Source organism: Lactuca saligna, chromosome 8, assembly GCF_052625555.1.
Source record: "Lactuca saligna cultivar CGN05327 chromosome 8, ASM5262555v1, whole genome shotgun sequence".
Taxonomy (NCBI): Eukaryota; Viridiplantae; Streptophyta; class Magnoliopsida; order Asterales; family Asteraceae; genus Lactuca; species Lactuca saligna.
In genome coordinates, this window is record NC_136424.1 from 86,171,876 (window position 1) to 86,187,153 (window position 15,278).

Genomic DNA, 15,278 nt, shown 5'->3' on the forward strand with positions numbered 1-15,278 from the left:
TGTTTTATAACTTATAAGTAAAAATATATTATATAAATTATAAAAATAAGACATGATGGTGATGGTGGGAGTGATGTTGTCGGCAGTAGTAGTGGTGTTGATGGAGACATAGGTGATGTTGGGTAGTGGCGGAGGTGATGACGATGGTGGCGGTAGTAATTGTGATGGTGATGGTGGCACCGATGAGTAATGGCGGAGGTGGTGGGTGGTGTAGTAGTAGAGGTAGCAATGGTGGTAATAACGGTGATGGTGATGAGGGCGGTGGTAGTGATGGTGGTGGTAGCGGAGGTGATGAAAGCGATGGTGACAATGATCGTATGGTGGTGGTGGTGGAGGGGGAGGGTGGTGTGGTGGTAGAGGTGGTAACGGTGGCGGAAGTGGCAAATGATGGTTGCAATGGTGGTGGTGGGTGGTTGTGGCGGTGGTGGGTGGTGGCGGATGTGATGGTAATGGGTGGTGGTGACGATGATGTGTGGTGGTAGAGGTGGTGGTGATGAGTGGTGGCGGAGGTGACGGTGCTAGGTGGAGGGTGGTAGTAGCGGATGTACTCATGGTGGTGGGTGGTGGATGATGGTGGAGGTGGCAATGGTGGTGGCGACATATGGGTTTCATATGTAGTGTTAAAAGTAAAATGAGTAATATGTTAACATTCAACATTCTTACTTAAAGGGAATTTTTATTCCTTAACTTTTTGGATGAAATTTATTTTCCTTTATTGGAAGGAAAATTTGACTCATTTAGGAATCCAATTCCTTTTGAAAGCTTGAACCTAACAAAGGAAAGTGATGAAATTAGATTTCAATTCCTTCTAATTCTAATGGATTCCAGTGAACCAAACGACACTTTACTTCTTTACCCATTAGGTTAGGTGGTTTAGGGTTGTACTCAGCAGTAAAGACTTCCTCCTATGAGTTCATAGCCTCAAGGGCCCAATCATGCGTGTTACAAGACAATATATTTCAAGATAGTGGCATATATGGTATGCATTACAATTTGGCTTGTATTCGTGATATGATTCTATGATTTGAATTTAGCAGTATCCCTAATAATGATATCACCTTTAAAGCCTAACATGCATAATTGGTGAGTGCTGTTTTTTAGTAAAATTATTTAAGATATGGAAGTACACTTTGACACGATTGTTAGATAGAAAACAATTTTTTAGTTTCTATAAGCATCACTTTCACCAATAAAGAGCTTGTAGGATTCAAGTACCGACACAAATATGGATATGAACTTTTTATTTGATGTATTTAAGCACACTGGTGTTTCTGCCAAGAAAGATGTGTCTATGAACTTTTTAATTGACATGTGGAAAAAAGATCAACACTTGAAGGAAGGTCGACATTTAGACCAACTGATGTTTTAGTTTTTTTATAGTAAAAAGGAAACGTGTATATGTGGGTGTATATGTGGATCTGATAGGGTTTCCCTCTCATGGGCTTGAGAAATGATGGTTTCATTATGATGCAAAGTGCTTTAAAAGTCTTTTAATGCAAAGTGATAAAACAAGAGAAAATGTGCATAAAAATGATTCCACATTGATTGTAAAAATTCTAGTGAGGCTTACATATTTATGAATAATCGTCTAATCCATGGTATTGAAAAAGATATGTTATATTATTATCAATATATACTTAGAAATTGTTTTCAAATATAAAAACTTATCGAGAACAATTATAATACACTGACTAATATTTTTGAATTATGTTTGATTATTGGTATTACAAATGTCATTTATATGGCAACCAAAATTTGCCGGCTAAAAGAAGTTACACGAAATTTGTCAACCTAAAATAAATTGGACATAGTTATACGTGATGGACTCACAAATTGTAGACAATGTTGATGCATAGAGGTCGAAGAAACATAAATTGAATATAATGGAGTCCTCTCTCCTATTTAATTAGTGCTACATTTTGAACAGCATCACGTGGATAAAGATGAAATTACTATGATATTTCCTCGAAAATTCTGGTCACGATGAAAAAGAAGTAAAAAACAAAGGAAGTGGATGACGAGTGTTGCGTCGTAAAGGTAAAACCAAATCATTGAATAAAACAAACATTAAAAACTGTCGGCGATCGATAAATTATTGGACGTGAAGACCGAAGAGTAGACTATAAAGATATTGACTCGAAGAACATGTGTTTATATTTATACAATATGTCCCACTTGTTTGAATTGTTGCACCCACAACACAACCCGATACGGAAACTTCAGATTTCTGAATCACGCCCTGTTTCTCTTCTAACCTAGCCGTCTTGCTCTCGCCTCTCCATTTTTGCTAAGGTAAAGCACTCATTCTTACTTTTAATTAGTTTTACTTTTTAGTTGCCTCTGGAATCTCGATTGTTGGTATATTTCGGTCTGAAAATGTCTCAACTGAAAGAGTCGGAACACCTCAAAATTTCATTCAGAGAGATAGAAATAGCCACCAACAACTTCGAAACTTGTATCGGAAAAGGTGGGTATGGTCGGGTGTACAGAGGAGAGCTTTTAATATCTGGAAAGCTTACTACAGTCGCTGTAAAGCGGCTATATGAGCAGTTCGGACAAGGGTCAAAAGAGTTTTTGACAGAAATTGCGTTGCTCTCCGGTCAAAAACATCCAAACTTGATCTCTCTTCTTGGTTATTGCGAAGAAGGGAAGGAGAAAATCCTTGTTTATGAATATGTAGAGCGAGGAAGTTTGGATCAATATCTAACGCATCACAATACGACTTACAATATTCTTACCTGGCCGGAAAGACTCAAAATATGTGTCGGTATTGCTCGTGGATTAGAACACCTCCATAATCATGTCGGAAAGCATCAGGCCATAATCCATCGGGATATAAAAAGCGCAAACATTTTGGTAGATCACAAATGGGTTGCTAAAATTTCTGATCTTGGATTATCCAAGTTAAGCTTATCAGGTCTAGATAGAAGTGCTATTATCACCCACGCTTGTGGAACACCAGGTTACTGTGAACCAGAATACATCACTACTGGCATCGTCACCAAAGAATCAGATGTATATTCTTTCGGCATGGTACTACTTGAGCTTTTGTGCGGGAGGCTGTGCACCATTAGAGACGACCAAGGCTTGTTTTTATTAGACTACTTTAAAATGAATAATTTCCACACGATTATCGATCCTAGTTTAAGGAAACAAATGAGCTCATACTCAATGAACAAATTCTTAAAGATTGCATATGGATGCCTGCGTGAAGATCGACAACAACGCTTTCCCATGGATCTTGTTTTGAAAGAGCTTGAAGAATCACTAAATATCGAGGTACATAAGTTTTTTATTTATACCACGAATATAATGTATAACAAAGATCATATATGTAACGCCATTACAGCCTGAAATAATGCATGTGGATGTTGTACATGTGACACAGTTATCTTTGAGAAACGGTGAGAAATCTAATTTGATATCAATATCATCACGCGGATTGCAAAACGAGACTCCAAAATCTTCCTTTGCTACGCTCATCAAACACCGAACCAAGTAAACCCTATATCTGTTTAATTTATAAACTAACTGTTATGTTAATCTCTCCATCGATCGTTCCTTTCCATGTGCTAATTAACATTATCGTATTTCACCATGTAGTGTGGGGAAAATTTTCGATCTATTTGATATAAATAGAGACGGTGGTCTTAGTAGAGAAGAGCTAGTTGCCTTCCTGGTGGTTACAAACGTTAACGTTGAATATGGTCAAGAGCAAATTAGCGCCTTGGTTGATGAGGTTCTCTGTTTGTATGACAAATATCTTGATGACAAAAAGGGTCTTACTTACCATGGGCTGTTACAGTACTATGACGATGGCCATGGTGATTTGGACTCTGATATTGCGAAACTGGTGTCTGATTCATATTCCAACAATGATGATTCAAGTAGACGACACAAGTTGATAACGATTTTCCAGAAACATAATCACGATCTTGCTTATGATGGCCTATTAAAGTTGGTGCTTGATTCGAAACCTAGTGATGACGATGAAGCTGCTCTATGGTTTGGTTCACCAAAGAGCTTGGTTATGATTAAACCGTTGACAAATAAACCAGTACTTTCATGGTTGGTGATCACCCTGCTGATATTGTTGATAACAACGATATTGGTGAAACTTAGCTTCATGTGGTTTGTCTTTTTGATTTTGTCGAACGCTATTATTGCATTTATGAACAAAAGCAAGAACATGCGTGCATTGAATTAGGTTTGCCTCTTTATCATGCTGTATCAATTATTGGCGGTGTTTGCTTGTAAAATCTTCAATTGGACAAGACAATTTGTTAGTTGTTACATATATGCATTGCAGCATCAAGGTTTACCAGATTAGCACCAACTAATATATATATATATATATATATATATATAGGAGTAGGATCAAATGACAACTGTTTTATGACAGGCAAAGAAGTCTGTAATAAACCTTATGTCATATATCGTAAAATATCAATGATTTACGACAAACAAAAATGTATGTTGTAAATTTATGTCATATTTTAAAGAGTAAATGTTTAATATATGGATGCATTATTTGTATAGAACCAAGTGCATCATTTATACCGACCACAAAAGCCTTCAACATATCCTAGATCAGAAAATGTTAAATATGCGACAAATGAGATGGGTACAGTTGTTTAGTGATTATGACTGCGAAATATGATACCATCTAGGCAAGGCTAACGTAGTAGCCGAAGCACTTAACAGAAAAGAAAGAGTGAAACCTTCCTGTGTGAGAGTTTTGGGAATGGTAATACATACAAGCTTGAAATCTCAAATCATTGATGCCCAGTAGAAAGCCTTGATCAAGGAAAATCTGTAAGGTGAAACTTTGCATGGTTTAAAAGTGAGATTTGAAACCAAACCTGACATCATACGTTATTTTAAGAACAAATTTTGGATTCCAAGGGTTAACAACCTGAGAGACATGGTAGTAGATGAATCTCATCGATCTATATACTCAACTCACCCTGGAGCGGATAAGATGTACAAAGATCTTAAAGAGTACTATTGGTGGCCTGGAATGAAAAAGGACATTGCCTTGTATGTTGGAAGTGTTTGACATGCTCAATAGGCAAAGTTGAACATCAGAAACCATACAGCTTATTGCAACAGCCCCGAAATTGCACAATGGAAATGGGAGCAAATATCCATGGATTTGTTCACCAAACTTCCTAGAAGTTCTAAAGGTCATGATTCGATTTGGGTCATGGTGGACATACACTTTCTCTCTATTTGGGAAGACTTCAAGATGGAAAAACTGGCCCAAATCTACATTGACAAAATTATGGCTCTGCGTGGTGTACCTCTATTTATCATTTGGGATAGAGATAGCCGTTTCACATCACAATTTTAGTGGATGTTACAGAAGGCCTTGGGAACCTACATAAATTTGAGCATAGCTTAACACCCTCAGGCAGACGGTCAGACGGAGAGAACAATACAAACCTTGTAAGATATGCTATGGGCGTGTGACATTGAATTCAAGGGAAATTAGGATACTCATTTGCCTCTAATCAAGTTCTCCTACAATAACAGTTACTATACGAGTATCCAATGTGCTACGTGTGAAGCATTGTATGGACGTAACTGTCGTTCTCCATTGTGTTGGACAGAAATCGGAGACAGACAGTTGACTAGACTCGACATTATCCAGGAAACAACTAAAAAGATTGCTATCATCACAGACAAACTTAAAATCGCTAGAGATCGTCAGAAAAGTTACGCAGACAACTGTCGAAAACCTTTAGAATTCCAAGTCAGAGACACGATGCTTCTAAATGTATCGCCTTGGAAAGGGCTTGTACTCTTTGGAAAGAAAGGAAAACTAAGACCAAGATATGTAGGACCATTTGAGGCCATTTAAAGGATCGGTCTGGTAGCATATAAACTCAAGTTACCTCATGAGTCGAGTGCTATTCACGACATATTTCACGTCTCCAATCTTAAGACATGTTTAGCCGATGAATCATTGATAGTACCTCTGGAGGAAATCCAGTTCAATGATAAGCTAAATTTCATCGAGGATCCGATAGAAATACTTGACAGAGAGGTGAAACAGCTCAACCGGAGCAAGATTCCAATTGTGAAAGTTCGATGGAACTCAAAACATGGGCTGGAGTACACCTAGGAACATGAGGACTTCATGAAGGAAAAATATCCTCAACAATTCCATGTGCTGACGAATGATGACGTTAACTGAATTTTGGGACGAAATTCTTTCGACTGGGGGATACTGTGACAACTGTTAAATTCAGGTCATTCTTCGAATTGAACACCTTTTCATAAATCATGTACACACCTCATACATTTGACCTAGAAGTAGAAATCAAGTCAAAATTATGTAGAAACTTGGATCCAACTAAAATATAGGACTAATATACTTGACTCTTACAATTCAAGTGAATTGTTCAACCATTGTAGAGAATGTCAATACCCGAATTAGAACAAGCTACAAACATTTCTTATAATTAAAAAAATATATATGAAACCCTAAAATAAACTAAAATCTTTTAATTTCACTTCCATATGTGGGTAGATATCCAACAAAATCACAAAACCCTAAATTTTATAAAATTTAACACCTAAAACTCCATAAAATTTGTTATGAACCTTAGAATACCAAATTAAACTATTGGATATAATCAAAGATAGGAAATATTAAACCATTTATCTTATTCCTAAAGTTATAAGCTAAATTATCAAAGATTAATGCATAAATCAAAACCTAAATAAATTTTATAAATTTTTGAAAGTTTATGAAATGTAGGAAAATGATTTAAATGTAATTATGAGAGAGAGGGCATCTCTCATCACCCCAAAATTCGGCCACCCTCTCTCCAAGACACCTCTTCCCAATAATTTCAGTCATTTACTTCTCCTCCACACTTCATCTTCCTCTCTTTACTCTCTCTTACACTCCACCACATACACCACTCAACTCTTTCCTTCTCCCTCTCAAACTCACGAAAATTAGCATCCAAGAAGTTCTTTCCACACCAAAAATCATCTTCTTCAAGTGTTATTCTTAAGGTAACCACGAAAGCCAAACATTCTTCCTTTATTTCCACACATAATTTCACCATTTTATGCATTTCTTTCTACTTCTACTCCATTCTATGAAAATATTTTGGACCATATACCATAAACACGATTTTGATGATGATGGTAGTAGGATTTCACCTTAAAACATCATGCATGTAGCAAATGGTGGAATACCATGATCCAAACCTATGTTAAAATCAAAATAAACCATTTTTATACTAGGTTTGGTGGATAAATCATAATATGAACCAATGTTTTCTTTCAAAAATGATTTTTACTTTTCAAACTCATGCAAGTCCTTAAATCAACATGCATGTGTTGATCTTCAAGCCTAAGATGCTTGATGATTAAAGTATGTTGTTAAAAGGTTCAAACTCATACATGCAGTGATTTAAATTCACCAAACTATCTAAAACTTATTATTAACACGAATATTATTCTTCCCAGAATCCCATCAACAAAATGAGAATTTATGGAAATTTTCAGAAAATAACTTACTTTTCTCGAATTTTTATAATTATTGCAAGAAAATAGAGCAATAATTCACATAAAATACTTTTTATGGTCAATAAATTCTGGAAAAATTTTGATATGACCTATACACTGAGTAAAGACGTTTCATGAAGTTGTATGCATTTTTATGATTTTTTTATGTTGATTTTGAATTTATATTTTTTGAAAAGAACTAAATATTAAAGTACATTTATGAATGTTCAAAACCATATTTGATCATTTTCGCATCTTTTGGACATTATAAGAACTCCATAAACAAATTTACAGTCTTTTCCATGGCAATTTCTTATTTTTCCTGATTTAATGAATGTTTAATAGACTAAATTGATGAAAACTAGCTACACTTATCTAAAAACTATAAAACTTCATTAGAATACCTTATATCACATATTAATCATAAATAAAAAGTTTGGTTAATTTTCCTTACTGTTTAGTAATTTTTCATGAATTAATTCTTATTTATGAGAATAAATCAAAGAAAAATAGTTAAAATATTCTAAAAATCACACTAAATCATTATAACATCGTGTATTACATTTTAAATACAAATAATATTTTTTAGAAATTTTATGAACTATATGATATACATTTCCCTTTTTGCTAAAATGAATACACAAAAATCATAAAAATAGGTTAAACTATTTGAAAGCTGATTTAGTTAATTTTTTCAGCTTTTATTCATAAAATAAAAAGTGTACCAAATTTTTGAAGAATTATGTAATCAATTTACTATTTATTCTAGTTTTCTCACATTTAATACACATAAATCATGAAAACCGGACTCTCCTATATGAAACTACTTTTACTATTTTTCCCAGCTTATACACATTGTATATAGGTGACACAAAAGATTTGGATAATTTTATTAACTGTTCACTATTTTTCATGAATTTGTGTTGATTTGAGAAAATAAATAAAGGAAAAATAATTAAACACATCAAAAATTCAAGAAAATGTTTTTGGAAGACCTTCACTGTATTTAGAAAATAAATCTAATGTTTGAAGATTTTTGGAAACTGATTGATAATATTTTGGATTTTTCTTATTTAAAACAACGTTGAAAATATTAAAATGTTCTACAATTAATAATACAAAATCTGGAAAATACCACCTAAAATTGTATTTGAACATACAAAATTCCAAGATTTTAGAAAAATTTGTCACCAAATAATTAAAATCCAATTCTTAAAGTAAGTTTTGGTATTTCTCTATACGTAGAAATTGTATATTAGTATTAGATTTGTGACATAGAAACTCACTAGAGTGTGTTGTTATCATAGGATCCTGGTACTAATACTTGTTGGTGTATCACAAGGAATCACCTGTAACTTTTGAAGCAACGTGAGTATTCACACATCCCCCATATTCTTGGTTTTTACGTTTTGGGGTTGAAAAACATGTCCTAAATGGTTTATGTTCGTTGTATTTATTTTGACTCATATAAACTTAGTTGCTATATTTTGCATGTATGTGTATGTTACTTTAATTCATGAGGCTTGTATTACGGTTAAGTCGTTGGAATCATTTGAAACAACTCATTAACTGCCCATGGTCATTATGGATAGCGTTATAAGGACGAAGACAACTCCTCACTTGCATGATTTGCGGAGTGCGTTTTACCATTTTATTCACTATGTTTTGCGATACACATAGTATTCAATAGGGCATGATTCGGTCATTAGGCTTAGGTTGTGAACTCATGAATGGAATCTTTATGCACATACGAAACTTGTTTACCCGTTTTAACAACAAACATTATATCCCATGAGAATATGAATTATGCATATCATTTTGCAACGTACTTTATTTCTCATAATGACAACGAACTTTGTTTATGTAAACTAGTTTACTCATCTTAGCAATGTATTTTTATTTATGAAAACTTCTATCAAAACTTTGATTATGATTTATGAAACCATTATTTTGTAAACATGTGAACTCACCAACTATTTCTATAGTTGACGCTCGTTTTACATGCTTTTTCAGGAAATAATTAGTAATTGGTCGAAAGATTCACCATCATAAGTATGTTGCATCAAGTAGAAAAATGGTTTTCTGTTTTTAGTTTTTGAACAATGATGTTTATTGTAACATCCCAAATATCAGAAGTCTGAGTTACAGGCTTAAAGTGTAAATTGAAGAAGGGACTTGACGAGTAAGTATACTTACTCGCCGAGTCGGAGCGGGTTTGGATCGCGAATTAAGTGACCAACTCGCCGAGTCGAAAGCTGGACTCGACGAGTTGGTGCTGGAATGAGAAAACCCTAATCTTAGGGTTTGCACCCTATTTAAAGGACTTTATGTCCCTCTCACATCCTCCTAATCCCCCAGAGAGTTCCAGAAAAACCCTAAATTTGTGTGAGGCTTCATTATTGAGGAGATTGGGGCTTGGAAGAGGAAATTGGCGGAAGGAGCCTGAGAAATTGGAAGCTAGCTTCAAGGGGCTTGTATAGATCTGGGATCTACATCAGTTTTTGGGCACATCTTTGAGGTAAGGAGCCCTTATCTTGAGCTATTTCCTTTTTGGTTCATCCTTGGTGGTTGTTTTGGGAATTCTTTAACTTTTTTGAGATCTACTTCGGGTTTGGAGTTTAGATCTAGGCTTGTGATGGTCCATAATGTCATAAAGTATCTGTTTAAGAGTTGTTGGTGAAGCCACTTAGTCCTTAACCCTAGCCATAGTGTGTTTTGGGCCTATATCTCTTTGTTTCACATAAAGTTTGCAACTTTATGTGAGGGTTAGATTGTAGAGGGGTGGATCTATGGTTTGGAGCCCCTGCATGGCTCGAAAATCCTCTGAATGGATTGAGAACTGGAGAGACTCGGCGAGTCACATGGGTGTACTCGACGAGTTGTATGAACATGTGCATGGACTCAACGAGTTGGAAGAATAACTCGGTGAGTCTGTTGAAGATTGCATTGGACTCGGCGAGTCAGGTCGCAGAACCCCAACCTCTTTTGGTTAAACTTCGAATATGTGAGTCGGTTGGCGACTCAGTGAGTTGGTCAAGATGGAATTCAGAGATCGTTTAACTCGACGATTCCTGGGGCGACTCAGCGAGTTGAGTCGTGTTATGATAGTTTTATGAGTATAAGAACTAGACGAGTCGACGGGTTGACCCGACGAGTAGGGTCAATCAAGAAGGTTGACTTTGACCAGGACTTTGACCAAAGTTGACTTAATTGACCACGGGAAGACAGTTTAGTCTAAGTGTTGTTATCGGTATTGGTTGCTCACGGAGCTAGAGGAGCAGCATTTCAGAGAGTTATCGGTTAGCAGCCGAAGGGTTATCGGCCGAGTTTAGCAGTTCAAGTGAGTTTTCCTTCTAGTAGGAACGGGTCTACAACTATTATACCAGCCCGCCTAGTTAGTAGTAGTTTCGGACTTTGGTCCAATGCAGTGGTTCAGTGTGTTTGATGTCTTTGTGATTCAATCATGTCTTGTGTGTTATGTGTTCCGGACTTCGGTCCGATGCAGCATGCAGTATATGTGTTTACGCTAGTTGATATGTTTATGCTATGCTATGTTATGCTCAGTCAGTTTTCGGACTTCGGTCCGATGCAGGGGACAAGGTCCCAGTTAGTTCCAGATTTCGATCCGATGCAGTTAGTTCCGGACTTCGGTCCAATGCAGTGGGCAAGGCCCAATATGTGTTTATATGTAATTGTATGATATGTGGTAGTTTGGGGGAGCTCTTGTGCTTACAGTTTCGGTTTTGGTTTCAGGTACTTCCGCAAGCAAGGGGAAGGGCTCAGATTGATGGCATGGCACACACCACAGTTGCAGTTTATTCCTGGGAGTTTTATTTAGATATTTCGATATGATATTAACTTCAATTTTGAATTGATACATTTACTATGGCATTTTGAGACATACGATTCATCGTTTTATTATCAAATAGTTGACGTTGCGATTTTTAGTAATATTAAAACAAAAATTTTTGGGTCGTATTTTTGGGATGTTTCATTTATTTTTGAGACTTGTCTTGGATGTTTTTTTAAACATGTATTGTAAACTATAAATGTTTTTATAATGGTGATGTATCTTTAACTTTTGCTATGAAATAGTTATTGTTTTCATGCTTTGTGTTTCCGCTTTAGCGGGTTGTGACAACGTAGTAGGTCAAATCTTGATTACGGAGGATAGCCACGTACGTTGGGCGTACATGGAGTACGTTGGGCGTATGGTCAGCAAGGGAAAACCTTAATTTTTAGGGTTTGTGTCCTATTTAAACACCTTAAGACACTCATGGACATTCTTATGACCAGTCTCCACCTCTCCAAACACTAAGAACAAAACCCTAATTGTTCTTTGACTGTTTTAAGCTTATAAGTGATCTTTGAAGGTGCTCTTGGTGATCTTGAATCAAAAAGAACTCTTGGAAGTTGCATTGGTGTGGCTAGAGCTTGTGGATCCAGAATCATCACCAGATTGGAATGCTTTTGGAGGTATAAAGCTGTTAACTTGATGATTCTTTTGATAAATCTAATTAGGGCTTGTTTTTTTTTTTTTATGCTTTTTATGGTCCTTTCAGCCATTCTTGAGAGTATGACCTACTCTAGAAGCCAAGGATGGTAGATCTTAGCATTAGGTTGGGCCTCAATTATTAGGACAAGTAAGGAAAGGGTAAAATGGTCTTTTACCCTTGGAGTTGGACAAGTGAATTAGATTCCTAGTTATTGTTTATGGCCCAAATTTTAATTAGGATTTTCTTTGATTGATTAGCATGGGGATTTTCTGGATCAGTGGTCCAATCATTTATCTGATTTTCAGTAGTTCGAGGTGAGTCTCCTCACTATGATTGACGGGTCAAAGACACCAATGCCGACCCATGATTTATTATGATTAGGATGCTAGTTGCCAGTGTGAATCTTACATGTGTAGTATGTGATATGTATGTTGGGCGGGGTCCAATGCCAGGCGGGGCTTGATGAGTGTGATGGGGTGGGGCTCATCTCATGTCACTGGCAAATCTATTCCGAGCATGGATCAATGTCAGGCGGGGCCTGATAGTTATTGGGCATGGCCCATCGTATGTTGATATGTATGTCATGAGGTGTTTTGGGGAACTTGGTAAGTTTCTTGCATACGGTTTTCAGTTTATGTTTCAGGTACTTTTGGATCGAAGGGGAAGAGCTCGGGATGATCACATCGCACACACCATAATTTCCACTTTATTTGATTCTGATGTATTAGGATGATTGTTTGACATATTATGATTTTCTTTTATGGTTTTATGAACACATTTTGGTTGATGGTTTTATTATTATGAAAACAAAATTCTTGGCTTTAAATTTTGAGACGTTACAAGTTGGTATCAGAACCTTGGTTTGAGGGATTCATGCATACTCTCAGGTGTGTATGAACTCAAACTGAGGATTTGGTAGATTTTCATAAAATTAAATGTTTTATAAAAATATTTTTTTCTAATGTTTTATGATTATTTTTTAAATTGTGAATCTATGAATCACATGTTAGACTAGGGCTAAGGTGTTGGAATAGTGTCTAAGGCTGCAACTATATTAGGCAAGTATTTGACCCGATTGTGCATGGTCCTTTTGGGTTGCCTTCACCATAGCAACTTGGTAGGATGATTTATTATGAGAGAATAGATATTATTAATATATTATGAGAATAATATAAGGAATAATAATATAGTTATTTGATTAATATAAGTCATAGATTAATTAGTATTAATTTGGTGACTTAAAGAGATTAATTAAATAAGAGGGTATAAACTGTCAATTGTTTGATAGTTACACTTTAGACTGTAAATTGTCACACCCCCAAACCAAGGATGGCGGAAACGTCCGGGGGTGGAGGACTTCATGTAGAGTATCACAACAATGAGTATAATAGTGCTCAAAGTAAATACAACCAACACAAATATAATTGAAAACGTTACATCAAAGCACATGTTTACATGATTCACATCAATTACATTATGATACAAAATGAACTGTTTGATGATTTATCGTCCCATCCTCAAAACGTTGTTGATTTCCTGTTTTCACTGAATTCCTGAGAATACAAGTACTTTTGAAAAGTGTCAACACAAAGGTTGGTGAGTTCATAAGAAATTTCGTTAGAAAAGTAAATCGTTTTCCTTGTAAAAGCGTTAGAATATGTATCCAGAAAATCCGATATTTTTTTTTTAAATCTGTGTAATGTAGTCTTATGACCGAAGACCAAAATGTATAAGTAATCTTTCTTATTAATAAAAAATGTTATGTACTTAAATGGACATGGACGCGTTTGAATTAAATGAAATTTCTGTATGTTCTCATGTTTGTTAATACTTTATATATATGTAGTCCTAAATTAGAGGACCGAGTAATAACAAGTATTGACCATACTTAAAGGTATAAATGTGGTTTCAAATGATGTGTAGTCGTAACTACCAAAACCAAAAGTGTACAGTAATATCTGTACTCATAGAGATAAAAAGTGATTTTAAATCGACATAAAACTCATTTAGGTTTTAAAATAAAATCCCGTAAACTTATGGATTGTTATATCCCTATGTGAGCCGCTATAATCATACTATGACTATGTGAACCTGCCACGACGTTCTCAGGCGTCGCGAAAACTGAAATGACATTTGTCACCCGTAGACCTGCAGGTCCCACTGTAGCTAGTAGCAAGGTGTGGGGTGTCAAACCCAATATAGATCTATATACAAGTATCACGTTCTCCCTCAAGGAGATTCTGATTATAACTACCAGGAATTATATCCCGCACTCGGACGTACGGGGAGAGAGAGAGAGAGAGAGAGAGAGAGAGAGAGAGAGTCTCACAATATGGGTTAACAAGTTTACGTGAATTGTGTGTGAATATAAATCTTTTCTGTATGAATGTACCCTTTCTGTACGAGTGTGTTGAGTGATGTATCATAAACTATACCTATTATAGTTTATCTAAAATGTATGTAATATGTATGAACTCTTTTATGGAAATGTATTAGTGTTATGAATTTATCAAACTATAGGTTAACCAGTTTACATGAAATGTGTGTGAATATAAATCTTTTCTGTATGAATGTACCCTTTCTGTACGAGTGTGTTGAGTGATGTATCATAAACTATACCTATTATAGTTTATCTAAAATGTATGTAATATGTATGAACTCTTTTATAGAAATGTATTAGTGTTATGAATTTATCAAACTATACTTTTTATAATTTATTATACTTGTTCTAAAATGAATGCATAATATTTATTACGATTGACTTAGTTTCAGTTCATGATGATAAACTAACAAAGAACACATTCAATAATTAGAACTTATGATTATACACTTTGCTCAACATAATACAAAGTGTTATGATATTTATATGCTGTTTGCTAACTTTAGCTTTTCTGCACTGTTTTGGAAAAATCATAGAAAAATCATACGAAGTCAAAAACTAGATCCGTAAATTTTGAGAGTTCACAAAATGTGTCTAGTTTACTCATAATTTTTATCACGATTTTTAATGACCTCCAACTTGGTTGAAAAAGTCCATAATCACAGACTGGTCCGGATTGTTGTTTGAAATGATAGACAATTTTGTAAAAATCACCATAAATTGTAGAAAAATCGTATGGAGATTTGCAAGTACTCATTTTAAATCTAAAAACTTGAACTATTTGCACCTTGTACATTTTTGAAAACAAAAATGTTTAAGATGCCCAAAACAGTCCGTGAATGGAGTTGAACTTTTCTGATGAAGGCTGTTAGAAA

The 15,278-nt window shown here is 35.2% G+C and overlaps 1 protein-coding gene across 1 annotated transcript; it reads left to right on the forward strand.

Moving 5' to 3' along the window:
* Positions 1-2,161: 2,161 nt before the first annotated feature.
* On the forward strand, positions 2,162-4,321 carry LOC145012707 (putative serine/threonine-protein kinase PBL25). The gene is made up of 3 exons (XM_078971498.1): positions 2,162-3,279; positions 3,389-3,498; positions 3,604-4,321. Exons 1-3 carry the CDS (start codon positions 2,377-2,379, stop codon positions 4,205-4,207), a joined length of 1,617 nt encoding a protein of 538 aa, XP_078827624.1. The 5' UTR covers positions 2,162-2,376; the 3' UTR covers positions 4,208-4,321.
* Positions 4,322-15,278: the final 10,957 nt, after the last annotated feature.

Excerpts from the sequence above, each read along its gene's own strand:
- LOC145012707 (XM_078971498.1), top strand. The coding sequence starts at position 2,377 with ATGTCTCAACTGAAAGAGTCGGAACACCTCAAAATTTCATTCAGAGAG. Across the intron at positions 3,280-3,388 it reads AAGAATCACTAAATATCGAG|TTATCTTTGAGAAACGGTGA; the intron begins GTACATAAGTTT and ends CATGTGACACAG. Across the intron at positions 3,499-3,603 it reads CTCATCAAACACCGAACCAA|TGTGGGGAAAATTTTCGATC; the intron begins GTAAACCCTATA and ends TTCACCATGTAG.